Source organism: Vipera ursinii (assembly GCF_947247035.1).
Source record: "Vipera ursinii genome assembly, chromosome: 2".
Lineage (NCBI taxonomy): Eukaryota > Metazoa > Chordata > Lepidosauria > Squamata > Viperidae > Vipera > Vipera ursinii.
Window position 1 is genome coordinate 253,047,360 of NC_139513.1, and position 25,321 is coordinate 253,072,680.

Below are 25,321 nucleotides of genomic sequence, written 5' to 3' on the forward strand. Positions count from 1 at the left end.
GGGAGGCTGTGGTTGCTGCTGCACGCAATGTTGATGGTGAACAGATCAAAACACTGACAGAATCCATGGATGGCAGGCTTTTGAGTGTCCTTGCAAAGAAAGGTGGCTATATTGGTCACTGATTTGTTTTTGTTATGTTTTTGAATGTCAGAAATGTATATTTGTGAATGTTGAGATGTTATATTGGTTTCACTGGTAAAAATAAATAATTGAAATGGGTATATATTTGTTTTTTGTTAAGTTGCCTAATAATTATGCACAGTAATAGTCACCTGCACACACAGATATCCCCCTAAAATAGCTATAACTAAAAACAAACTAAAAACTACTTCCAAAAATATTCAGCTTTGATATTAATGAGTTTTTTGGGTTCATTGAGAACATGGTTGTTGTTCAATAATAAAATTAATCCTCAAAAATACAACTTGCCTAATAATTCTGCACTCCCTTTGTATGTGTTGTCTGAAATTTTTACTAATTTATTCATTAATCCATGCGTCAATGGCATGTTGACATTTCTTTGGGTTCTTTTTCCAGCTCCAATGCCATCTGAGGTTAGCTATTGTATCTGAATAGTTTTGTCCTAAACTTTGCTTCCAGCTGATAAATTGCTCTTTATTATATTGTTCAACAGCGGTAGAGACTTTTGGATAGTTAATTATATGGTATAGCTTCTTGTTCAAAGATTGTGTGATTGCTGGAAACTTTGTGGCTACATCTGTTAGTTCATCTGGGTCAGCTGAAAGATCTACAACAAAGAAAATGGGTTAAGAGAAATTACAATAAACATAAGCTTAATTTTAGAAAAACAGAATTGTGTAGTCTGATTCCAATTCAGTTAAGAAACTGAATCACTCCAATAACAATGTTATTTAAATTAAGAAAGTACTGTATTCTTGTAATAAATACTTCATCTTTGCAATTCAGACATATGAACACGCTCTGCAGCAACTACAGAAGAAAGTTATGCCTCTGGAACTCAACAGCTTATATTGCTGGTGACATCTAATTCATAGGTTGCTTTATCTGCTATCTGAACAAACAGAGACTGGGTATGTGCCTATGCTATCAGCAGTTTGGGAAAAGTCACTCGAAAAGGATTTCAAATTGTATGTATCTGCACAGGTATCTTATTTGCAGAGGAAGAAAAAAGCTATCCTCTTCCACTTTATACGTGGTCTGCAGTAAATGCAAGCCTTTACAATCATAGCAGTCTCTTGAGTGGGAGCAGAGAGTGGATGGTGGGGGAAGGAAACTTCACCGGCATTTTACAGCCACCCTTTGAAAGTAGAGATGGGATGGGCAAATAAGATCAAAGAGGAAAAACACTTTGATGCTTTCTCAGTAGGGTGAATTCATTCTGTAAAGGGAGGCAATGAAGCTGAGGACTTGCAAAGCTATGGAAAAAATTGAAGATGTTTTTAATGATCTAATTCAGGGGTGTCAAACTCAATGTCATTGAGGGCCACATCAGCATTGAGGTTGCCCTCAAGGGGCCCGGTGGTATGGCCTGGGTGGGCGTGGCTAGAGTGTGTATGGCCTACTGGGTGGGCGTGGCCAGCTCTCCATCGTTCGCATCAAGGGTGCCTATGGGGGCCTCGGCAGGAGTGGGACAGATCTGAGGGTCTCTGGCAGAAGGAGGGTCTCTGGGCCAGGGCCAAGGCAGTGGGGGCCATTCCCTCACTGTTTCCAGGATGGCTTCGCGGGCCACATGAAACCACTTCGCGGGCCGGATCTGGCCCCCGGGCCTTGGGTTTGACATGTCTGATCTAATTGGTCCTCCCTTCACGGAAGGGTAGCCTCCCAAGAAAGGGAAAGTGTTGGGATATAAACACCTTTGAACCATTCCCATTAATGAATTTTATTAAGGAATCACAGGTTATTATAGCTTAGGGGCTGCACCCTACAGGGAGTGCAGAATTATTAGGCAAATGAGTATTTTGACCACATCATCCTCTTTATGCATGTTGTCTTACTCCAAGCTGTATAGGCTCGAAAGCCTACTACCAATTAAGCATATTAGGTGATGTGCATCTCTGTAATGAGAAGGGGTGTGGTCTAATGACATCAACACCCTGTATCAGGTGTGCATAATTATTAGGCAACTTCCTTTCCTTTGGCAAAATGGGTCAAAAGAAGGACTTGACAGGCTCAGAAAAGTCAAAAATAGTGAGATATCTTGCAGAGGGATGCAGCACTCTTAAAATTGCAAAGCTTCTGAAGCGTGATCATCGAACAATCAAGCGTTTCATTCAAAATAGTCAACAGGGTCGCAAGAAGCGTGTGGAGAAACCAAGGCGCAAAATAACTGCCCATGAACTGAGAAAAGTCAAGCGTGCAGCTGCCAAGATGCCACTTGCCACCAGTTTGGCCATATTTCAGAGCTGCAACATCACTGGAGTGCCCAAAAGCACAAGGTGTGCAATACTCAGAGACATGGCCAAGGTAAGAAAGGCTGAAAGACGACCACCACTGAACAAGACACACAAGCTGAAATGTCAAGACTGGGCCAAGAAATATCTCAAGACTGATTTTTCTAAGGTTTTATGGACTGATGAAATGAGAGTGAGTCTTGATGGGCCAGATGGATGGGCCCGTGGCTGGATTGGTAAAGGGCAGAGAGCTCCAGTCCGACTCAGACGCCAGCAAGGTGGAGGTGGAGTACTGGTTTGGGCTGGTATCATCAAAGATGAGCTTGTGGGGCCTTTTCGGGTTGAGGATGGAGTCAAGCTCAACTCCCAGTCCTACTGCCAGTTTCTGGAAGACACCTTCTTCAAGCAGTGGTACAGGAAGAAGTCTGCATCCTTCAAGAAAAACATGATTTTCATGCAGGACAATGCTCCATCACACGCGTCCAAGTACTCCACAGCGTGGCTGGCAAGAAAGGGTATAAAAGAAGGAAATCTAATGACATGGCCTCCTTGTTCACCTGATCTGAACCCCATTGAGAACCTGTGGTCCATCATCAAATGTGAGATTTACAAGGAGGGAAAACAGTACACCTCTCTGAACAGTGTCTGGGAGGCTGTGGTTGCTGCTGCACGCAATGTTGATGGTGAACAGATCAAAACACTGACAGAATCCATGGATGGCAGGCTTTTGAGTGTCCTTGCAAAGAAAGGTGGCTATATTGGTCACTGATTTGTTTTTGTTATGTTTTTGAATGTCAGAAATGTATATTTGTGAATGTTGAGATGTTATATTGGTTTCACTGGTAAAAATAAATAATTGAAATGGGTATATATTTGTTTTTTGTTAAGTTGCCTAATAATTATGCACAGTAATAGTCACCTGCACACACAGATATCCCCCTAAAATAGCTATAACTAAAAACAAACTAAAAACTACTTCCAAAAATATTCAGCTTTGATATTAATGAGTTTTTTGGGTTCATTGAGAACATGGTTGTTGTTCAATAATAAAATTAATTCTCAAAAATACAACTTGCCTAATAATTCTGCACTCCCTGTATGTGGCCTTTAAGGGGCACATGTCTGCATGTACACATTACTCATGAAACCCACATACACAGTAAAAAAGTAGAGTGCCCACAAAACTAAGTTATTAGGCTAAGGCAGCAAGTATGGGCAGGTCACAAGCCTAGAACTTTATGTGGTTACATTTATTATTGTAATTTAAATAACCCTAAACATAGCCACATAAAGTTCCAGGTTTGTGACATGCTTAGTTATAGCAAAAAGGGTTATTTGGCACCTCCATAGCTTGGACTGACCGGAAGCAGCCTGGGACAGGACTTCCTCAAGTGATTCTTTTGCGGGGGGGGGGAAGCAGGTTTGTGTCTTTTACCAAGGACAGCTCCTTTTACCAGGAGACCATTCTCAGCCTCGAGGGGAGCTGACCTCCTCTGGACCCCAAAGCCCCCAGCACATGAATTATAATAATAACTGCCTGCAAGCAAGAACTGGTAGAATCACAAAATATACAAAGTAATAGAAAATGAAGAAGCTAAAGTGCTCTGGGACTTTAGAATTCAAACAGACAAGCACCTGACACACAATATCCCAGACTTAACAATTGTTGATAAGGACAAAAAAATGTTTGCACAGTGAATGTTGCAATACCTTGAGACAGCAGAATAGAAAAGAAAGAGCAGGAGAAAAATCACAAAATATAAACATCTGCAAACAGAAATAGAATGACTATGGCAAAAGCAAACAGAAAGTACCAGTAGTAATAGGTGCCATGAGTGCAATTCCAAAATGTCTACAATACCACTTGAACATCAGAATTGAAAATACCACCATCAATTAATTGCAAATGGCAGCTTTGCTTGGAACAGCTTACATCCTGTGACGATATCTGTAACACCATCAAACATCCACATCTGCCTATCCCAAGTCCTTGGAAAGGACTTGATAGGTAAACGAAAATGCCAAATCCAGTATGAATATCTAGTTGACTATGCAACGAACCATAATAATTATTCTCAGATTGGACACAGTTCAATATGATATTGAAACCCAGATTTATAGATCCCAGGAGACCAGAATAGATATTGGATACTTAACGACACAGCCATTTTTTCTGTCTCCTGATGTGGGCAGTGTTTCTTGCATACTTTGACCCACTGTTCTCTATTGTACTGTATGTTGAATTAAAACTGCATGCTAACTTTCACTGATACAGATTCTTTCAGGCTTTTGACAGGACCTTAAATTTTAATCAATATTCTTCACCCTCCTCTGTTCTTTTGCTGAACGGAACAAGGCATAACACAGATGCTTTTCACAGTTTCAGGTCTTGTGCTAGTACAAGGCAAGGATTGTGTAGCTGAACTTGCGCAATATGGAAGTGAATCAGCTTATTTTGATCATTCGTATCACATCAGAGAATAAGAATATTTTCATCAAATGGTAAACCTACCAAACAACTGAGGAGATACGGAGTGGCCATCTGAATAAGCAATGTATTTCCACTTGTCAATTCGCAGCATGTAGGTTGAAGAATTCACATTGCAGCCATGAAACTCACTCAGAATCCAAGGAGGGCGGAGCCTTCTTGATAGGGCTTTATGATCTCCCTTTTCTAATATCAAAGACATCAGTGAATAACCACTGAGGTTTTTTGGAATGGGGATACTTGCAATGTCTGAAAAAAAGTGTCAATTTGATAGAAAACAATTAAAAAGCTGAATTAAGAAACAAAATGTATAAAACTGAGGATAGGGGAACAGAAATTATATCATTTCAACTACTTCACCTTTTTGCTATTCTGGTAATATTACTGTGCCTCTTTTCTTTATGTCTATTTTATGTTCCAAATGGAAGTTAGAAGCACAGAATGATAATCCATATACTGAATAGAACTATTCTCATTATTCTGAGTATAGAACTGAAGTCTAAATGCGGCTATATTTGGTTGTCAGAAAAAAAACACTCTATAAAGATTTCAGTTCCACTGAGTTAATGAGATGCACCTCAAATGTATTTATTTATATGCACACAATTGTCTGCTGAGTTCATATTAATATGATCTTAACACTGATTAAAAAAAGGCATAATAATCAATTTTTACTTTGTTAATATATTTTCAGAAGATGGTTGCCAACACTGGTTCTTCTCACTGGTATTAAATTTAATTAATTAAATGTACCCATGGTTCGATATGTTAAAGTCTCTGAGTAATCATTACTATTTAGGTTTAGAATATGGCACAATCTTTTATACTCCTTATTCATTAGTCAACAGAGAAGCCTGCAGTGATTGCTATTTTTACCATTATCTGTACAACTGAGTAAGAAAATAGAATTTCTAAGCTGAGCTTTTCTGTGTAACAATGGTAGGTCTTAGGCCCCAAGCTAGAAAGAAAGAGACCTGAGTATTATTTCCATCTTAGGCATGAAAGCTGGCTTGGGTGACTTTGGGCCAATCATTCTCTCTTAGCCCAATTTACCTCACAAGGTTGTTGTTGAAAGGAAAATAGGAGGAGAAAGGGAGCATTAGGTATGTTGGCCAATTTGAGTTACTTATAAAAGTAATAAAAGCAGGATAAAACACATAAATGTGCATATGTGTGAATGAATGAATATATTTTGTTGGTTGGAGAGTTGATTTACAATGCACAAACTTTTTTGCCTCTGTCTCTCATGCAAAAAATAGTCTGATTCAATAGTGCAGGTTCGCATCCCACCAGGCTCAAGGTTGACTCAGCCTTCCATCCTTCCGAGGTAGGTAAAATGAGGACCCAGATTGTTGGGGGCAATTAAGCTGACTTTGTAATAATGCCGCTTGGGGTGTGTGTGTGAAAGCCCTAATAAGCAGGCATATACATAGAATGAAGGCTACTGCTAAACTTGTAAGCCGCCCTGAGTCTTCGGAGAAGGGCGGGATATAAATGGAATTAAAATAAAATAAAAAATAAAATAAATACTTCCTATAAATTTACTCAGAACTGAAACTACATCAGAAGCTCTTTTAGGGTGCTGGCACTAAATGCATAAGCCTGATTGTATGTTTAAGGCATGAACTGGAGCTTACATGTGAAAAAATATATTATAAAACAAAATAGTATGAATTGAGAAAATATATATTAGGGAAAATAATTTATGTTTTTAACAATCAGGATAGCTGAGAAAGTAACATTAATCATTTGTTTTATTACTCATCTAAATAAATTAAACCCTGTTGATTTATGTTATTATTTTTAACTTTTTGATTACAGGATACAGCAATCAGGAGAACATATGGAGATGAACACAACAGGAAGGACAGCAATTTAAAAATACAAACTTCAGGAAGATCCGGGGGGAAAACACAATTAGAACCAAAAATTGCTAACTAAATTAGAGGGCTGAGAATTTGAAAAAATTATTCACCTGATTTGTAAAGCTCCTGTTAAATGTCGTCTTGAAAGAACTATTTTGCATCATGACAAAGCATTCTCATTTTTTTTTAATTAAAGAGTTTTACAAAATATTTTTTAACAATACATATCCCCAAAACCCACCCACCCCAAACCACCCCCCTTCCCCCCCCCGCTTCCCAGAGCTAAATACAGGGTTATAGATATAATAATCATATTCTAACTAAAAATTATCCATAATATAAAATTAACCAAATTCATAATGTGCTTTAACTCCCCTTTAACATACCGTAGATACATACAAACACTAAAATTAATAACAATATCCCTCTAAAATCTACTCATAAGCTAAATGGAACTTTTTAGTCCCATATTTATTCTGAATATAATCTATCCATCTCCTCCAAACTGAAATATATCTTTCTTGTGAATGATCCTTCAAATAAGCAGAAATCTTAGACATTTCTGCAAGATTCGATACTTTAAACACCCATTCTTCTATAGTAGACAAACTATCCTTCTTCCAGTATTGTCCCACCAGTAACCGTGCTGCTGTTATCAAATTCAACATCAAATTGGTTTCTTTAACATCACAATCTACAACAATGCCCAATAAAAACAATTGCGGAGAGAACTTTATCTTTCTCTTAAAAATCTTTTGAATGTTCCACCAAATTTTAACCCAAAAAGCTTTTATATTTCTGCAAGTCCACCAAATATGAAAATAGGTGGCTTCTAAACTACCACATCTCCAGCATTTAGACTGTAAGTTAGGATACATGTTAGACAACTTTTTGGGATCCAGATGCCATCTATAAAACATTTTATAAAAATTTTCTCTTAAATTTTGAGCCTGAGTAAATTTAACATTTCTAACCCAAATTACCTCCCAAATATCCAACAGAATTGGTTCCTGGATATTTTGTGCCCACTTTATCATACAATCTTTAACTAATTCCATTTCCGAATCCAATTCAATTAAAACATTATATATCCTCTTTATATGTGCACAATTTAAATCTCTAATTTGTTTTACTAAATTTTCATCTGTAATTGTGATGCCAACCTTCTGATCCAACTTCCACCTAACTTTCAATTGGATATATTGAAACCAAGAGTTTGTCTTAACTCATCTAATGATTTAAGTTGCCAATCATTTCCTTCCAATCTAAGTAATTCCTTATAGGAAAACATATCCAAACTCACTCCCATAGATACACCTTCTATCGCGTGTCCAGGAATTCCCAAAATTGGTATTTTATAATTTAACTTATAATAATACTTTTTCCAGACACACAACAAGGCACTTCTAAGAATATGAGATTTAAAAGCTGTCAGAATCCATTTATATCATATTCATAAATGGAATGTTTCAAACATTATTCCATGGATTCTGCCATCTCCCGAAGAGAAGAGAAGAGATGTGTATTGAACCGGTATTAGGCATTTCAAAGGGAAGGAGAAGCCTTTTGAACTGGGGAAACAAAAGGGGGGGCTAGCATCTGGCTTGTGTCACGGAAGAGAGCAATAAACATGAAGGGTCCTAAGTTCCTTTTTCCCACGAGAGGGATGATACAAGATAAAGGATGGGGGACTGACCAAATGGGGTTAAGGGGGGTTAAACCGGGAACTCTTTATAAGGGTTTACTTCGTGGAATAATATTAAGTCCTGTCTCATTTCCTACAACCAAGCATGTCATAGTAAAGATTCTTTTTGGAATAGATTTGACTCCCAAGAATTTTGTTTTCCTAAGACGTGGTTTGGGGTGGGTCCTGACAAAAGCCCTATCCACCTTTTTATCATAAAGCAAATATGCATGCCATCCATATACCAAATTCCAACCCTCAAGGTGAAGTATTCTCTTATTAGTTAAATTAAGCCAATCGCTAACCCATGTCAAGACCACCGCATCATAATACAGTTTCACATTGAGCTTTTGCTGATGACTTGGTTGTGACAGTATCTCAACCGATACAATCGGTTATAGATCTGATGGAAATTATAACTCAGTATGGTAAGGTTTCTGGGTTTAAGGTGAATAGTAATAAGACTAAGATATTATCTAAGAATATATCTATGAGTGAAAGGGAAATGTTAATTAAATTAACAGGTTTTGAAATAGTAAAAAAGGTTATGTATTTGGGAGTGTATATTGCAGCTTCAAATGTAAAATTATATAAGAATAACTATGAAACATTATGGTTGAAGATACAAAGGTATTTAAATAATTGGAAAAAATTACAATTATCTTTACTGGAAAGAATCGCAGTTGTTAAAATGAATGTTCTGCCGAAGTTTCTCTTTTTGTTTCAAATGATATCTATGTTGAAAAAGGATGCCAACCTTGATGAATGGCAGAAGGGTATTAATAAGCATTCTCAATTTTTGAACAATTCTTAAATCATTACCTCAAAAATGTCAACCTATTGAGAAGGTCTAACCCTTTTTCCAAATTACAGGTAACCCTCAGCTTACGACCACAACTGAGCTAAGCAAGACAATTGTTAAGTGAATTTTGCCCCATTTTATGACCTTTCTTGCTATAGTTGTTAAGTGAATCACTGCAGTTGTTAAGTTAGTAACTTGATTGTTAAGTTAATCTGGCTCTGTTCCCAACCCTATTGGTTGAGAACAATCAGAATCACCCTTCAGTAAGCATTACTGTGTCTAGTGCCTTACTTCCTTACTTACCTAGGGAAATGGTATTAATCTCAAAGATCACTTTAAGTCATATCTAAGGCTTGGAATGATACAAACAGAAAAAGAAAGCAATTACAAGTCTGAAAGGCATTATTAGTATATTAGATGTTTTGTATCTTCTACTAATAGTGAGGCAGAGCTAAGGGCTAATCATTTAGACAATATCTAACAACTTAAAAATATTTCAAAAAGAGATTGCTTCCTTGTATAATATGCCAGTGTCACAGACTGCTAGCTTGAAGAATTTAAAGGCAGGAATGTCCCCCCCTCCCCCCCTCCCGTGTAAGGCAGTTTATAGGCTGAATTCCAAAGAACTCCACAGTTTCCAGTTGAAAGTAAAACTGAATGCAAGAAGGAGTAGGAAATTAGAAGAGATATCATAGGAAAAGGAGGTCAAGAAAGAGGAGAGTTGTTTCCAACCATACGGGGATTTTCAAACATCAGATCTGATGGGTGACCACAAAAAGTTTCTTAAGACCAGGTAGAGCAGGGGTGTCAAACTGCTGACCCGCGGGCCGGATGCGTCATGGCGAAACTGCACCCACCCCATTGCCAGCAATGGAAAAAAAAGTTGTGATACGTCGCGACACTTCATGTGACGTTGCGAGTTTGACACCCCTGAGATAGAGGGTCTGGATAAAGCAAGGTGTCTTGTGAAGGGCTTCGTGGCATGCTGCAAGACTTCCTCCATAGCAAGACAGTGAGAATGTAAAAGCAGCCTGGTAGCATAAATTCTATTACCTCAGGACCACTGTGTGGGACAAAACTAGTTGCATTCTGGATTTCTGGAGCTGTGCCTGAACATCACTTTACAGCAAGTGTCAAAGAGCCTGCAAAATCTCCAACTCCACAGTATTCCAGTTTCTGAGACAACTGATAACACAATTGTTGTGTGGACTGGAGATGTACCACAATAGGAGGAAGGAGGAATGTGGAGCGGGGTATTATATGGACACAGATCAGAAAACTGGATTTTTTTTTCCTAATCGGTGAGTAGACCTAGATCTGAGTCTTATATAGTGGGAGTTCATGTCATTGTTTAATTGAAGAGGAGTCAGGCCCTCTTAACTTTCTTTCTTAAGGAAGTTAAGACTTTCTTTTTTAACTTTAACCTATTGGCATTTTTTCTATGGATAGACTCTGACTCTTTACTAAAGCAATCAAAGGCCATTTGCACTCATTGAGACCTATCTCTCACAAGGAGTTGATAGCATATGAACCCCAGGTTGAGAATCTACTGTGTTTTCCTCATTATCCTTAAAATCAGAGGGCTCCATGGCATTTTAAGCAATTGCTCCGGATATCATCAAACCATACACTGATAAATATATTAACTTTATATTAACTTTAAAACAAATGAGTTGTATGTACAATTATTCTTAGGCGTTCCAGATACTCCATAACTAGTAAGAGGTCCACCACCTGCCAAAAAGGGAAAGCCCTTCTTAAGGAGACTGGCCAGAAAGCAACCAGAAAGACCAGTTAGTGCCATATCTGTAGCAAGACCTACCAAGTGCCGTATCTGTAGTAATGAAGTGCACTGGATCAAATGAAAAGGTACGAAATGCTTTGAAAATTGGAAATAATAAATAGATGAATCGTAAAACAGTTGTGCCAATAAAAGCAATTGGACTGAAAATTAAAAAGTACAAGTAGATATAGAGAAAGGCACTTTCTGATGCACCGTTTTGCCAGTTTATATCATGTGGGCACCAACCACTGAAAGGGAATTAGTTGCTAGAGTGAAGATAATTGCATTAAGGATCATATTCCCTAAAATCCAAGAGATATAGAAAAGTATAGATTGTTATTCAGACTCTTGGTTCAGTTTCATTCTCAATTACCTTTCTTTTCCTTTACTGTCATTATGTAGCCAACTTTGTTTAAAATCTTAGAAGTATCCTGATAACTTTGCAATTCCTATCTGCTAGGATTGCCCCACAAAATTAACCCAGAAAGAACAGGCAGCCAACAGATGAAACAATGGCAACAAACAATACTAAAAAGGCAAACAATCCCATTGCTATAGGATAAATGTTGCTTACCAAGCATGGTAGGATAGATATCCACAAGGGACACCATATTTGATATAGACTGTGCCTTAATATTTGGACCCATTATAAGGAGGGGAATATGGGAACTTGCTTCATACATGCTCATTTTATAAAACTGTCTGTGTTCCATTGCAAGTTCTCCATGATCCGCAGTAAATATTATGTGAGTTCTTCCAAGCAGTCCTGTTTCATTTAGAGCAGAAAGTATCTCACCTGTAACACAAGACAAGGAAAAACATTTTAAAATTAATTAAATAGCACTGATGTTTCCAAAGATTCCAAGGAATACTTTCTTGTTAATAAGAACATTTAGTGATGAGTGATCGTGAAAGTTTCTCCCTGAAAGTTCTACGTTTCTTTCAAAGCTTAACTTCACCAAATGTAACTGATTTCCAAAACTCTGAACTTGAAATACTATTTTGTGAAACTTACTTAATATCTATGGCAGTCCAAAATCTTAATAATGAAATAAAAGGCCTGTCTCGAAATTTATCTCGAGGTTAACTCTTAGGACCAGGTTATATTTTCCCCCTCAAATTTTACAAACTACATCACAACATTCAGCTACTTTTAAACATAGCTTTATATCCAAGCTGACAATTAAAACCAAGTGATTGATGTTTCAGAGTCATTCTAAAGTCTTGGCGCATAATATATTATGCGTAGGTAATTAGTAAATAGTGAACATCATCACACCAACTTAAAAGCATATATTCTAATGATTAGATTGCTTCAAAGTTATAAGAGCAGATTATTATATTTTCTATCTAACACTTCATAGGGTTATGCTTTGCATCCTATTAATAAGTGTGCTTTTCAGTGTATAGAAGTTCTTGAAGTACATTTTAGCTGGTTCAAATGAGCAATATCAGATTGTACTAGCTCAAAACGAAACACATCTATTAAATATTCCATATTACTGAACCTTACTTTAATATGATCAATTCCTAAATTAAAAACTATATAGTCCTGATTAAAACTATATAAAGGGTAACTTCTAAACAGCTGTTTACCTCGCATCTAATTTATTTCAAATGTTACCTATGAACTGTTTTTTTTGACCCAAAGAAATATCCTTCTTATAGAGGGTGCAACTGAAAGTATTCCAAAATATTAAAAATCTCCTCTGCTCTAAAGAACCAAGAAAGTCACTGATCTGTAATTGATAGGGGCTATGTATGGACATTTCCAGATAATAGTTTTGATATCATCATGTGAAGGATAATACTGAATATTTTAACATGGCTGTAATGTATTCTTCATGAATCCATAAGATACCTAAATAAATAAAGAATAAAGGAAAATGCAATATAAAATACATTTTGCGGAAAAAAGCTTCCAACAAATAACGGTTCTAAAATTTCTGACAATGTACAGAATTGCATCACTAGGATCAGGATGATAAGCATATTCATGAATGTATATATTACGAAAGTAATAATCTAGTATCACCTACCAAGCATGGCATCTGTTTCTGCACACATGGCATAATAATGTGCTCGAATATTTCTGATTTCTTCCTGTGTAAATTGCCCACTGCAGTTCTTAGTGTAAGTAGAATAATAATCAACTGGGTGCATCTCTGAAAATGGAGGCCATTTTGGAATCTTTATGGCATCATAAAACACCTAATAACAAGACAGAAATGTGCCATATTTGATAAAATAGCTCTATTGTGCATTTGCAATTTGTTGGCAATTTTCAAGTAGGTGCCAAAAGTAAGCATGATGATTGAAAATGAGATTACAAATAAGATTTCTCTCCCTAGACTGGTAGGTACAAAGAAATGAAAAACTGGTTTTTTTCCGAGAGGTCAGCTGCTGGCGCTAATAGGACCCTGCAGAGCTACACTGTCTTTTTATATGTAACATTTTTAATAGGAGAAAAGATGAAAAAATGATGAGGCAGTTACAAAGAGAAAACAGTGTTGTCTGGACTTTCTTTTGAAATCTGTGAATGAGTAGGATAACAGTAAAAAAAAGTTGTTTGAAACTACTCCTGCAAACTTTTGATTTAATTACAAACCTAGATATAATGGTAGTGTCACAATACAGTTTAATTTTTAATTTGTATTCTTAAAAATAACTTCGTTCAAAAATACTCTTTTTGAAATGTTACTCAATTGCACATTTTTGTTACTCAAAAATGTTTCTAAGGACAGCTGCCCCTTCCTCTGAGATTTATTATTTTGACAAGGGGGAAAAAAACAAAGGAAAACAAAAGGGCAAAAGAGGAATCATATGCATTCTCCTCAATAACACCTACTGAAACTTAACGAAAGAATAGTGTTAGGAACAGGAGCCAAACAAATTGGCCAAAAGAAGGGTTTTGAGGGAGGTGTCCAGTCTGATACTCAGTGGCCTGGAACATCAGTGCAAGAAGTCCTACAATCACTGCTGTGTCTATCACGGTTCACACGTCCTTTGAGAGACTTTTTTTTGTGTGAGTGCCAGTGTCAAACTTTCAGAGATTGTAAACTGAATATTAAAATTTATTTTCACAATGTGCTGGTGGTTTTAAAGAAGTATTGAGGTAGGCTTTTTGAAATATATTCTCACATCGTGTAAATGCCTTATATATCTAGAATGCATTCTGTCTGCAAAATGTATCTTCCTTGCTTATTGCATTTCATGTATCTGAAAACAAACCACATGCTTCAAAGCTGAATCCAGCTAATATATTGCCTTAAAGACCATCTGCTTAGCAACACAGTGTACTATGAGAGCATCATGTTGATGCACTTCTCTAAGCTGAATCACCAAAGGAACAGAAAAAATGAATTCATGCTAACTTCTATTCCATTAAGATGGGAAAGCTGTGGAATGAATTCCATAGTTCCATCTTTCCATAGTTCTCTCATTCCAACCAGTGGAATGTCTTGCCTTTCAGTGCTTTTTTGTAAAAAAAAAAAGGTGCTGGAACTCACACATGTCATACAACCCGCCTTGCCTACCCTACAAAGTTCCATCCAAAAAAGGTGCCAGAACTCCATTCTGAGCGTTCTATGAGAAAAAAAGCCCTGTTGCCTTTAGATGCTGTGGTTATTCCATCACTGGAGGCTTTTAAGAAGAGTCTGGACAGCCACTTGTCTGGAACAGTATAGGATCCCCTGCTTGAGCAAGGTCCCTTCCAATTCTGTAATTTGGTTATTCTGAACTATTATTCCACTTCCCAGCAGAACACTCAGCAGTTTGTAGTCATATGCACCAATAGCAAATTGTGTTAAGAAAAAAGACAGTCATTGTTTACATTTATATCATATGGGTTGCACTGTACTGTCAGGATGGCAGGCCTACAGTTCTAACTCTGCTCAAGTTGCTCCAGTTAGAAAGCCATACTCGGATGAATCATTTACACTGGAGCTGGCATCTCAACTATATAAAAGTGCTGTGTTTGTCACTAGGCAACCTCATAGACAGAAAACAAGATGCTGTACTGATTGATTCAGTAGGACTCCAATATCCTTAGATGAATCACTACCAACAGCTAAGTAAAAACAGCAATAACCAGGAGGAACAGAATACTGTTCAGGAGGGGAAGGAATAATCAAGCCTTGAAAAGGGAGGGGAGATTTGGAAGAAAGATTACTTAGACACTCAAAGTAACTCTGTCTTGATTTGTTTAGAATAAGAAAGGACAGAGAAAAAACAGGCTTTCAACTTCAAGACCAGCCCTTTGAAGACTGTCCAGGTCAAGAAACAAACATAACAGGGAGGGATGGGATAGATAGACCCTACAAAAAAAAGTCTATGGTTGCTCTCCCATTATGATTCTCCCATAACATCATAGAAAATCTGTCTAGTTTATTGTTAAATGAAAAAGGGAAAGAGGAGATTGATGAAGTACCTGACTGAAGTAACCTAGATTGAAGTAACTGATTGAAGTAACCCTAAATATTGCATTAATGTATCCATTTTTGGTATGTACCGTTCCAAAATGATTTTAAAAATGCTTCTGAACACTGCATGAGCAGGCATCACTGAGCTATCATTATCATTAAAGCAGTTTGGGTTTTTACAGTCTTCCAAAGCAGCTCGCAAAATAGTTTTAACAGTCATAGAGTTGACTCAAAGTAGTGGCATGTTTTCCTATAGTCATGCAGAAATCTAGAAAAAGCTTGAATAAAAATAGAGGCCTCATACAAAGTCCAAAGCTTTTTCCAAATCATTTCTGAACCTTTTATGGCCCTAACATGAATATACTTGTAGATCAACAATCCTAGTTCTTCCCAGTTTAAGAATGTTCAGAACTGAGAAACACTAGTAAAAATAGAGCGAAATTTACGTCATATACTGTCTGGGTTAAACATAAGAACAATGCTATAGTATATGAAAATACTACGAGAGAAAAATATGTAGTAACAATTATTTAACGGCTGACATCTCACTAAAATTCTGTCCTAACTATAAAAAAATAAATATGTGAGGATGCTATTGTAGAGAAATTGTTTCATTACAGAGCTGGAGTGCCTTTCAGTAGCAGGAGCCATGGCAACAGGGCTCGAGAGTGTGGTAGCCATTGTAAAACATCTGGGGATAATTCATTTGGAATACAAATAAACAGGAGCATTTGACTCCTCTTCATGAAAATAATAACACTGATTTTTATTCAAGTTAACAGCTGGATTTTTCCAGCTTTAAAATGGGAAATGTAAACCAGTAGAATTACATTTTCTGTCCTAGCAGACAGCAATCATCATCTAAAGAGAAGGCACTGCATTTTCTCTAAGGATCAATCCAAAAGTCAATATTGTAGCTTATTATACATAACAAGAAACAGATTGGCAATGCAAAGTCTATACTAGTAAACATCATAATTGCTCAGATATAAAATGACACTATCACATGCAACTCATACTAACTTTGGCAGCTGGTTCTATTTTTTTCTTGTGGGAACATTGCCGAAGGGACTACAAAATCAGCGATTTTTTTCATTTCAAAAATTATATGGACATCAGTGACTAGTCAATATAATGTTATCTGTTGCCAATTTAAATCCTTTAAGTTTCAACCATACACACAAACATACACACACATAAATGCCCCTTTTCAAAGAAAATGCTGTTGCTACTATGCTTACATGATGTCTAACTATTCATAATCCTTCACGTGTGAAACAACCATGTTTTCTTGTGAAGCAAAATACATTGGCCACACTCACTCTCCCATCCTCCTCTCGTCTTCCACATTTAATCCCATTAATGACTTTAGTGTGGAAGCTTTTTCTAGACAGCAATCTTCCTATACCGCTCTTTAATTTGTTGTACACAATATATGATGGTGGGTGGATCCAGATTTAGATGCTTATAAGAGGATTATTTTTCCCCAGTACTTCCTTCAGTCTCCTAATATTACTCAGCAGGTAGCACCCACAGCAAACTATACTGCTAGCATAGGTGTTTCAGAATTGCTGATGATACTAGTGAAACAATTATGCCAAAATATGTTGCTAGAGCAGATGAGCCCTACTTGGCTTCCAATAATACACCACAGGTCATTTTAGAAGTGCTGGCTTATAATCATGCCAGATCTTCATCTAGGTTAGCTAAGCGCTGATTTAGTTGAGGACGACATTGAATCCAACCCTGGAAAATACTAGATTGTGGAAGGCTGATCTAACAGCATAGTCAAAGTCCCTCAGCCAGAGAAGCTTACTGGATGACTTTGGACAAGGTACTATTTCTCAGCCCAAACTACTTCACAGGATGTTTTTGTGGGGAAAACCTGGGAGGACAGAGTATTATATACATTACCTTGGGCTCCTGAAGAAAAGGAGAGCCGTAAATCAGTCAATGAAATGAATAATAAATATTAGATTGAGGTTGACTTATGTACCGATAGTCAGTTGACAGAGAATTCTTTAATCTTTTTTGTTATGTATCCAGTGCAGGTATCTGCATAGCAACAGCCACTAGGGGGCGTTGGCCTGGACAGTTTTGGTGGGAACCTGTTTTGGCGGGAAACCTAGGGCCAACCCCATTGGCTGGACGCCTACCTGGCTAGGTATTTAAGGAGGCCAGGTAACCCTTGTTCCTCAGTATGCTACCCCCCCAATAAAGAGCTGAACACGTACTCCGGCTGGCGTCTCTTCCTTGCGTCGGACCCACTACATTACAGTGGCGACGAGGATGGGATTCTGCCGACAGAAGAGCTGAAGTCACTGGGGGAACGCACCGCACGCTGAAGGAAAAGAGGAATCTTTTCCTTCCCCCCAACGCGATCGCCAGCCACCGCAACCGGCCACCGGGAGACAAACCATCCAGGCCAACGCCCCCTAGTGGCTGTTTCCATGCAGATACCTGCACTGGATACATAACATTTTTCATATGCCATGTGTTAACATATTTAATTTGATAACTGGAAGAGTAAAGTGTATAATAGGCCAGAAGTTGATTAGTTGGAGTGTGGACTCCCACATAAGGCAATCTACATTGTGATTGGTTGCTGGTTGTAAAGGTGAAGTTTCCTTCATCCCCCCTTTTTCTTCTGTATGTTCTGTAATTTACCTTATGATTTACCTCATGATGTAGTGATGTACCTGACTGTCTTATTTGATGTAAAATATTTTTATATATAAACTACAAGTTTGTGCTAGTGTCTCTGACTTCATTTGGACACTGGCTGCACAATTCCCTAACACCATGTATATACGTACCTTCTGTAGCCAATATGGAGATGTGAGAAATGTGGATGCTCCATAATTTTCTCCTGAGGATGGTGAAGGATATGGGTGAGGCAAATTTAGTCCAAGGTACAGAGCAAAGGGCTGTGATAGTTTAGTTGCCTTATTTTTTATCCAATTTGCTGCTTCTTCAGTAATCTTCCAATCTTTTTGCATGACTCTTATGTATGTCTTGTCACCTATGAGTTTAGCCACAGGTCTGCCTTCTTGCTGAAGCAAAAAATCGACATCTCTGGTCCAAGCCTCCACACGGTTGCTGAAAACAAGAACTTTCAAGGTATGCTTTTTAATCAACAGATAATTGCACACAAATTACCCAAGATTATGATGCTGGCTTGTTTTTATTAACTATTGCTGCTGTTAAAAAGATTAGGCTGTGCTGTACATGTATATATAACCAAACTACACTTTTTCTAAAAATTTTACATTCCTATTTCTTTCACAGCAGCTACAGAAGCAGAAAGCAAAGGTAAGAACCTGAGGCCAGCTGTGGTTCACAGAATCACAGAATTAGAAGGGACCACAAGGATGATCAAGTTCAACTTTCAAATATCACCCAAACCTGACTAATGGCCAACAGAGATTTAAGCAACTATTAGTTTCCACAGAAACAACAAACTAGAAAAGTGACTGCAAAAGAAAAGCAGTTTGTGAAGCAGATTCTTTTCTGCTCCCAAACTTTGTTTCATCCTGCATCCATATATGTAAATTTCCCATGGCCCCCACAAAGGGCTAGGCAACTTACCCATAGTATATTTTTTAATCAAAAACTGAATAATCTCTACTTCCTATGATGGTTTTCTAGCTACCACAAAAGTCATGTGACCTAAATCTCTGCTAAAAAGTTACCTATTGTGTTTCAGCACATCATGCAAACCAGACTGCTTAGAAAGATTTCTCCCAGCTTCCCTAGAGCAGCTTCCCACAGAATTCCTAAACAAAGGGGTTTGCTTGATTGGTTGTTATATTACTTTAAAACAGGGGTGTAAAACTGCCAGCCCACCGGCCGGATGCGTCATGCCAAAACCACGCCCACCCCATTGCCGACAATGGAAAAAAAGTTGCAATACGTTACGACACGTCACGTGACATTGCGAGTTTGACACCCCCGCTTTAAAACATTATTTGGAGTTATCCTTTCTGGAACAGAAAAACATTTTCCTATATTTATTTCTATTCTGGTTGATTTCAAAATGAAAGGGTTGCTTACAAAGCAATCAAAACAACAGGGCAGGTTACACAAAGGATACAAAAAATCCAAGGTCCTATCTACAGCTTTACAGTAGAACAAGTTAAGGGAAAAGATTGGTGGATTCCTCTGGTTTTGGTTCGATCTGATAGCCTCTACCCATAGAAAAAACAGCCATTAATCACACTCCCTAACATCCTTAACCTGGGTTGGGGCAGGGCTAAGTGAGTGTAGACAGATGATTTGAATAGCAGCTTCATTAATTAAGTAATTCTAAATCCAGAAGATGGTAGAGGATAGGAAGGCCTGGAGGAACGTTGTCCATAGGGTCACGATGGGTCGGACACAACTTCGCAGCTAACAACAACAAAATCCATTTTGAGATTAATATCCACATAATCATTTTTTTAAAAAATGAAAAATATTAAGCATTTTATAGGCTTTCTCCCATACATCTTTTAAACATGCATTTACAAACTACCAAACTAAGAAAACAAAAACTGTAGAAAATAAAAAAATAAAGAGATTATATAAAAAGTAACTTCCCTCTTTATTACAAGTATAATTTTAGTAAGTTGTCCATTTCTCAAAATGCAGCAAAAATCTCTCCTTTGCCTATCTCATTGCTTAACGATAAACAATCTAAAAGCCTTCATTCCTTATCAGCAAATGTCCATTAAGAGTTACCAGAAATAACTACAAATCTATTGTAATCTTGATCAAATAAGCCAACTCTATATTCTTTCCCAATCTTGATTTTTAATGACTTCAAATAATTTCTTAGAACTTGATTTCATTCCTTACATGGCATGGGTCCGGAATACCTCGGGGACCACCTGCTGCCGGCGTCGACTTCCCTCCGCCCTGTGCGTTCCCACAGAGAGGGCCTCCTCAGGGTGCCTCCGGTCAGAGAATGCCGGCTGGTGGCCCCCAGGGGGAGGGCCTTCTCTGTGGGCGCCCCGGCTTTATGGAACCAACTGCCGGTTGAGCTCCGGACGGCACCGGATCTTCGCTCCTTCCGGCGCGGGCTAAAGACCCATTTATTCGAACAAGCTGGCCTGGCCTGATGGGGGAACGTTAGGGTTTTAAATGGGTTTTATATTGTGATTGTTTTAATTGGGCAATTATTTAATCCTTTTTTTAACTTTTGTATTTCTATTTATATGCCCTGTTCACCGCCCTGAGTCCTCCGGGAGAAGGGCGGTATATAAATTTAATAAATAATAATAATTATTATTATTTTTGTCCCCTCTCAAATAATCCTTCAAGAACTCAATAGCTCTTTCATACATCTAATATGAAAAGGTATCCAAATCGCTCTCTTTGTTGGTTACTTATGTCCCTTTTAAATATTAAGACATCATCCAGTTTCATTTGTATATCTAATATATCATTTTTCTCCATATCATTCTGGTAATTTGTCATATTTAAATACTTTTGCAACAATTTCAGTTTTATCCAATATAGCTTGTTCCTCTGTGACATCACTAACCACTTCTATGGTATCACATATTAAAATTAATTTCTGAGGCCACTGTTGAAAGATATCCTTAAAAATATTCACCGTTGAGGTATTTTGCTCCATTCTTTGATAATGTCAAGCTTATTCTTCACCTTTAATTATAACATTTATGTTCTTTTAGTTCCCTCTAGAGTCCTTCAAACTCCCTTCCTATATTGATTTTTTTTCCAAAGAACCCTCTCACCCAAAAAACTATGGGAACATTTTAAAAAATTAATTTCAAATTTTTATTCCAAATCAATCTGGACCCTACGTCCGTTTTTAACTCTATACACTATTTTGCTGTTTATTCCAAAAACTAATATTTTTTCAAGTCCTTAAAATTGTTTTAAAAACTTATTTCTCTAAAACTAAGGAGATTTCCCCAGTGAATGCAATAAAAACTTGTAGTGCTGAAGGGTCTTAATATTTCCAAAGCAATAAAAATAGACTCAAAGGTGATTAAGAAATGAGACTTGCTCAAGTTTTTTTCCAAGGGTTGCATTATGAGCAATATCATCATGGCACTCACCAGAAGTCACATTTGAACACTTACTTTTACTTCCCTGAAATTCTCAAGAACTGCATATGGCTCTAGAGAAAAGTTTGTTGATGTTATGTTTTCATTATTTATATCACTATTCCTACCACTGAGCAAATAGACATACCAGGCTGGATTCTATCACGTAATAAAATCCCTCTGTATTAATCTAATATCCAGACAAGATTTGACATAAATACTACATAAAGTATGAAGTTGGACACCAATTACAACTTTAAGGAATGTGAAATCTGCAATACTGAATTAGTACAAAATATATGAGAGGCATTTTCATACATACCTGCCTTCATTCACTTCATACTTCAGATATAAAGCACATTTTTAAAAGGAAGAATGTCTACTGCTAGTGCAACAGCACTAACGGAAACAAACCTCTAATTCATTTTTTTAACTATAAATAGAAATCATTTCATGAGGTTGGAGTGGAAAGGAATAGTTAGTCACAACAGTTATTCATCTTAAGAATTATCTCTCAAACAATTTTTACAGTAGCCCTCGACTATGAGACACTTTTTCATGCTGAAAGATAGAAACACTGAAAAGCATTTAATCAATTAAAAGAGAAACAATAAAATGATCCAGATTTCATCAAAAAAGCCCGGAGATATATTTCATTCTTTACTCACCTTAAGGAATGATGTCCAGAAGTATAATCTAGTTTTCCATATTTTTGGGTGTAGTAGCCTTTCTTTTCCATAAGGTCCATCCACGTTGTGTAATTTGGATCTAAGCCCTTGAAGTTGTTCCAGGACTCCGTTAAATGAGTGAAAAGGCCACTCCACATGGCTAAAAAAATATTAATAAAACAATGCGTTTACACAACTGTCTTCTTCACTGGATACAATTTGAATGGCAGCGCATAAAGCAAGAATTTTGAAGATTAATTTCTTGCCACTTTTATGGAACCATACTGTGCAAGCTCCAAGGGAACTCCTATAGCATGAAAATCCATCAAAATATTATCTCTCTCCTTTTTCAAGGATGGAATATATTTTCTCTGTAGGCCCTTTATTTTTGTTCGGCCATTTACCCAAATATTGCCTTTTTATGTATAATTTTTACCTGCACGGGATGGACAGCAAATGGGAGAATTGGTGTAGGCATTAAGAAAGAGACTGCCTTGCCTCCTCATGAGATTTATAAAAGGCAAAACCACAGTTTCATTTTTTGGGGAAAATGTTAGCCTTCCGTCCTGCAGGAAAAGAAAAAAAATGACAATGTGGGAATGGAATTGGAGATTAAGGAGTATTACAAATCAGTGGCTAAAATGTACAATTTATGTACTGCATTTTGTTGAAAATTAGATATTTTAGGTATGTTTTCAGGGAGAAAAGAGAGCCAGCTATGTAGGGAGTAGGGCACCAGGATATAAAGTGGGAGATGCTGAATTCTAGTCCTACCTTAGGCATATAGCCAGTCAGGTAACCCTGGGTCGTGCACTGTATCTCAGCTCTGGGAAGGAGGTGATGGCAAATCACTTCTGAGATCTTGCCAAGAAAACTGAAGGGATTGATCCATGCAATTGCCAGAAATCAATTCTGACTCAAAGGAACAATAACTTTACCACACCATCATTTAACCCTAACAGGTCAAAAAAATTAAAAATTTCTTGCTAGAGTTACTTAAAATAATATACAGAAGGAATTCTAATTGAGAATATTTTCTATTCTGTCTACTTCCTATAGATATTGGAACAGAGAAATGTCCTCTCCTTGTAGCCTGAAGGGCTAAAAGTTCTGATAATTTAATGAACCCAGTCACTCATTTGTTCAACCTAAAAAAGACACTATAATTTTCTAAAATTTTGCAGTTTACACTGTGTTTTAAACATGGCGTTTATGGAGACACTCAATCATCCACGTCATGGTTGTCCCAAAAGTGCTTTTTCCAAAAAGGCAACTGGATTTTCTTGGGTGTTTTTTTTAAATGTTTCAGAGTGAAATGTTTTCAAAGAAAAAAACCAAGAAAGTCAGTTGCCTTTTGGAAAAAGCACCTTTGGGTATGTTTAAAAGCTTTTGTCTTTCAGTGGGATTCCATGAGACCAATCTGACATGTGCTCAGACAACTGTCATTTTTGCTAGTAATTTCATGGCTAAAAGCCAGCCATGCCTATTTTTTTTCCTAATGCTAATCACCTTCTCACTATTGTTTAAAAACACAGAAAAACTTGCAAAATATCTCACACCCAACCTATTATTTTATTAGTTATGTTGGTACGCCCCCTAGTGTACACAAAAAACTGTTTGAAATGTTTGCACAACTTGTTTCCCTCATTCTCACTATGATCCCATTTGGGAGGGCAGTTATCTTGGAAAGATGTAGCTTCATACAACTTTATGCAATGGAAGTACATTCCATTGGTTCAATGGGCAAACATTTATAGGCTTGCAGTTTACGTAGTGGATATACTAAAAGTATTTGGATAAAATTTAGCTATGGAGTCCACATTCAGTGTAATGGTGCGTTAGGTGTCTGCTTCAAATGGGAAGAGACAGAAAGGTGAAGCAGCCAAAAGAGACATAAAAGATAAAAGTTCCCCCGCACATGCGTGCTAGTTGTTTCCGATTCTAGGGGCCAGTGCTCATCTCCGTTTCAAAGCTGAAGAGCCAGTGCTTGTCCGAGAATGTCTCCGTGGTCATGTGGCCGGCATGACTAGACGCCAAAGGCACACAGAATGCTGTTACCTTCCCACCGGTCCCTATTTTTCTACTTGCATTTTTACGTGCTTTCGAACTGCTAGGTTGGCAGAAGCTGGGACGAGTAACAGGCGCTCACTCTGTTACACGGCAACGGGATTCGACCCACCAAACTGCCGACCTTCTGATCGACAAGCTCAGCGTCCTAACCCACTGACCCACCGCGTCCCTTGTAAAAGAGACATACAGTAGGCCAACTCTTCAGAACACAGCGCTCCGTTGTGGAATTACATCTTCCACTCCCAAAATATCTGGAGGGCACCACACTGGGGGAAGCTTGCAGTAGCTGAACATATGAGTCTTGTGTCATCACCCCTTCTTTCCCTTCAAAGTCAGTAGAAAAGAAAATCGTATAAATAGCCTTTTTAAAAGAAAACAAAATACTTACAAAAGAATCGCACACCACCAGCACAACATTAGGCTTTTCACAAGTATCACAGCTCTCTTCAGGACTGAGCAAAGGCCTTGCCTCTACAGGTCCCCAAGGAACAAATTGGACCAGCAGAAGGCACAAGCTAACTATTATATAGTTTGCAAAGCAGACGGATTTTCTCCCTCCGTTCCCCATTTTAAACATCTTCCTTAAGATCGGAGCAGAGACTCCAACCCCTTCCTTCAGAATTCCTTCCCGGAACCCATTTTCACTTGCGCAGCCAGGCAAACGATCTTCTCTTGACTGAGCCTGCGGGATGATTCATTTCACAGTTGGGAAGCTCGTGATCAACAAATAACACTATTATGCCGGGGGTGTGGCGGGGAAACAGCTGCACTATGAAAAACTACCCCTCCCATGATACATTGCGAAAAATTAGTTATTAATGCCAAACCCTTTGGTAAATGAATGCGCTAAAGCTGTCTTCCCGTCCAAGGTTAGGAATGTGCAAAAAGCTCATCCTTTTTTACCGTGAGAAAGGCGGGGGAAACGGGAAACGAGCCATAGTGTAACGCGACGAAGGAAGATAATTACAGCGCAGATTATAATTAGTGTAATTTGTAATTTACAGACCACGCATTGTCTGCGAAGAGAGGACCTATGCACAGGTTATAATAAAAAAAAAATAGGAAACCAGAATACTTGTGCAGTAATGTTGTCCTGTCCTCACCACCTAATGATA

At 37.7% G+C, this 25,321-nt stretch overlaps 1 protein-coding gene across 1 annotated transcript; it reads right to left on the reverse strand.

The window, feature by feature from the left end:
- Positions 1-466: 466 nt before the first annotated feature.
- Positions 467-24,891, reverse strand: ARSK (arylsulfatase family member K). Its single transcript, XM_083354573.1, has 8 exons — positions 24,595-24,891; positions 22,573-22,702; positions 22,137-22,296; positions 18,232-18,514; positions 13,034-13,205; positions 11,569-11,790; positions 4,885-5,109; positions 467-748 (listed from the first exon to the last, which is right to left on the reverse strand). Exons 1-8 carry the CDS (start codon positions 24,781-24,783, stop codon positions 480-482), a joined length of 1,650 nt encoding a protein of 549 aa, XP_083210699.1. The 5' UTR covers positions 24,784-24,891; the 3' UTR covers positions 467-479.
- Between the last annotated feature and the right edge of the window lie 430 nt (positions 24,892-25,321).

What these genes read in the sequence shown, in the direction of transcription:
- ARSK (XM_083354573.1), bottom strand. Translation starts at nt 24,783, where the DNA reads ATGTTTAAAATGGGGAACGGAGGGAGAAAATCCGTCTGCTTTGCAAAC. An exon ending in TGGTGGTGTGCGATTCTTTT is followed by an intron (nt 22,703 to 24,594) that starts GTAAGTATTTTG and finishes CTTTTCCTGCAG; the next exon opens with GACGGAAGGCTAACATTTTC. An exon ending in AGAAACAGATGCCATGCTTG is followed by an intron (nt 11,791 to 13,033) that starts GTAGGTGATACT and finishes CTTGTGTTACAG; the next exon opens with GTGAGATACTTTCTGCTCTA.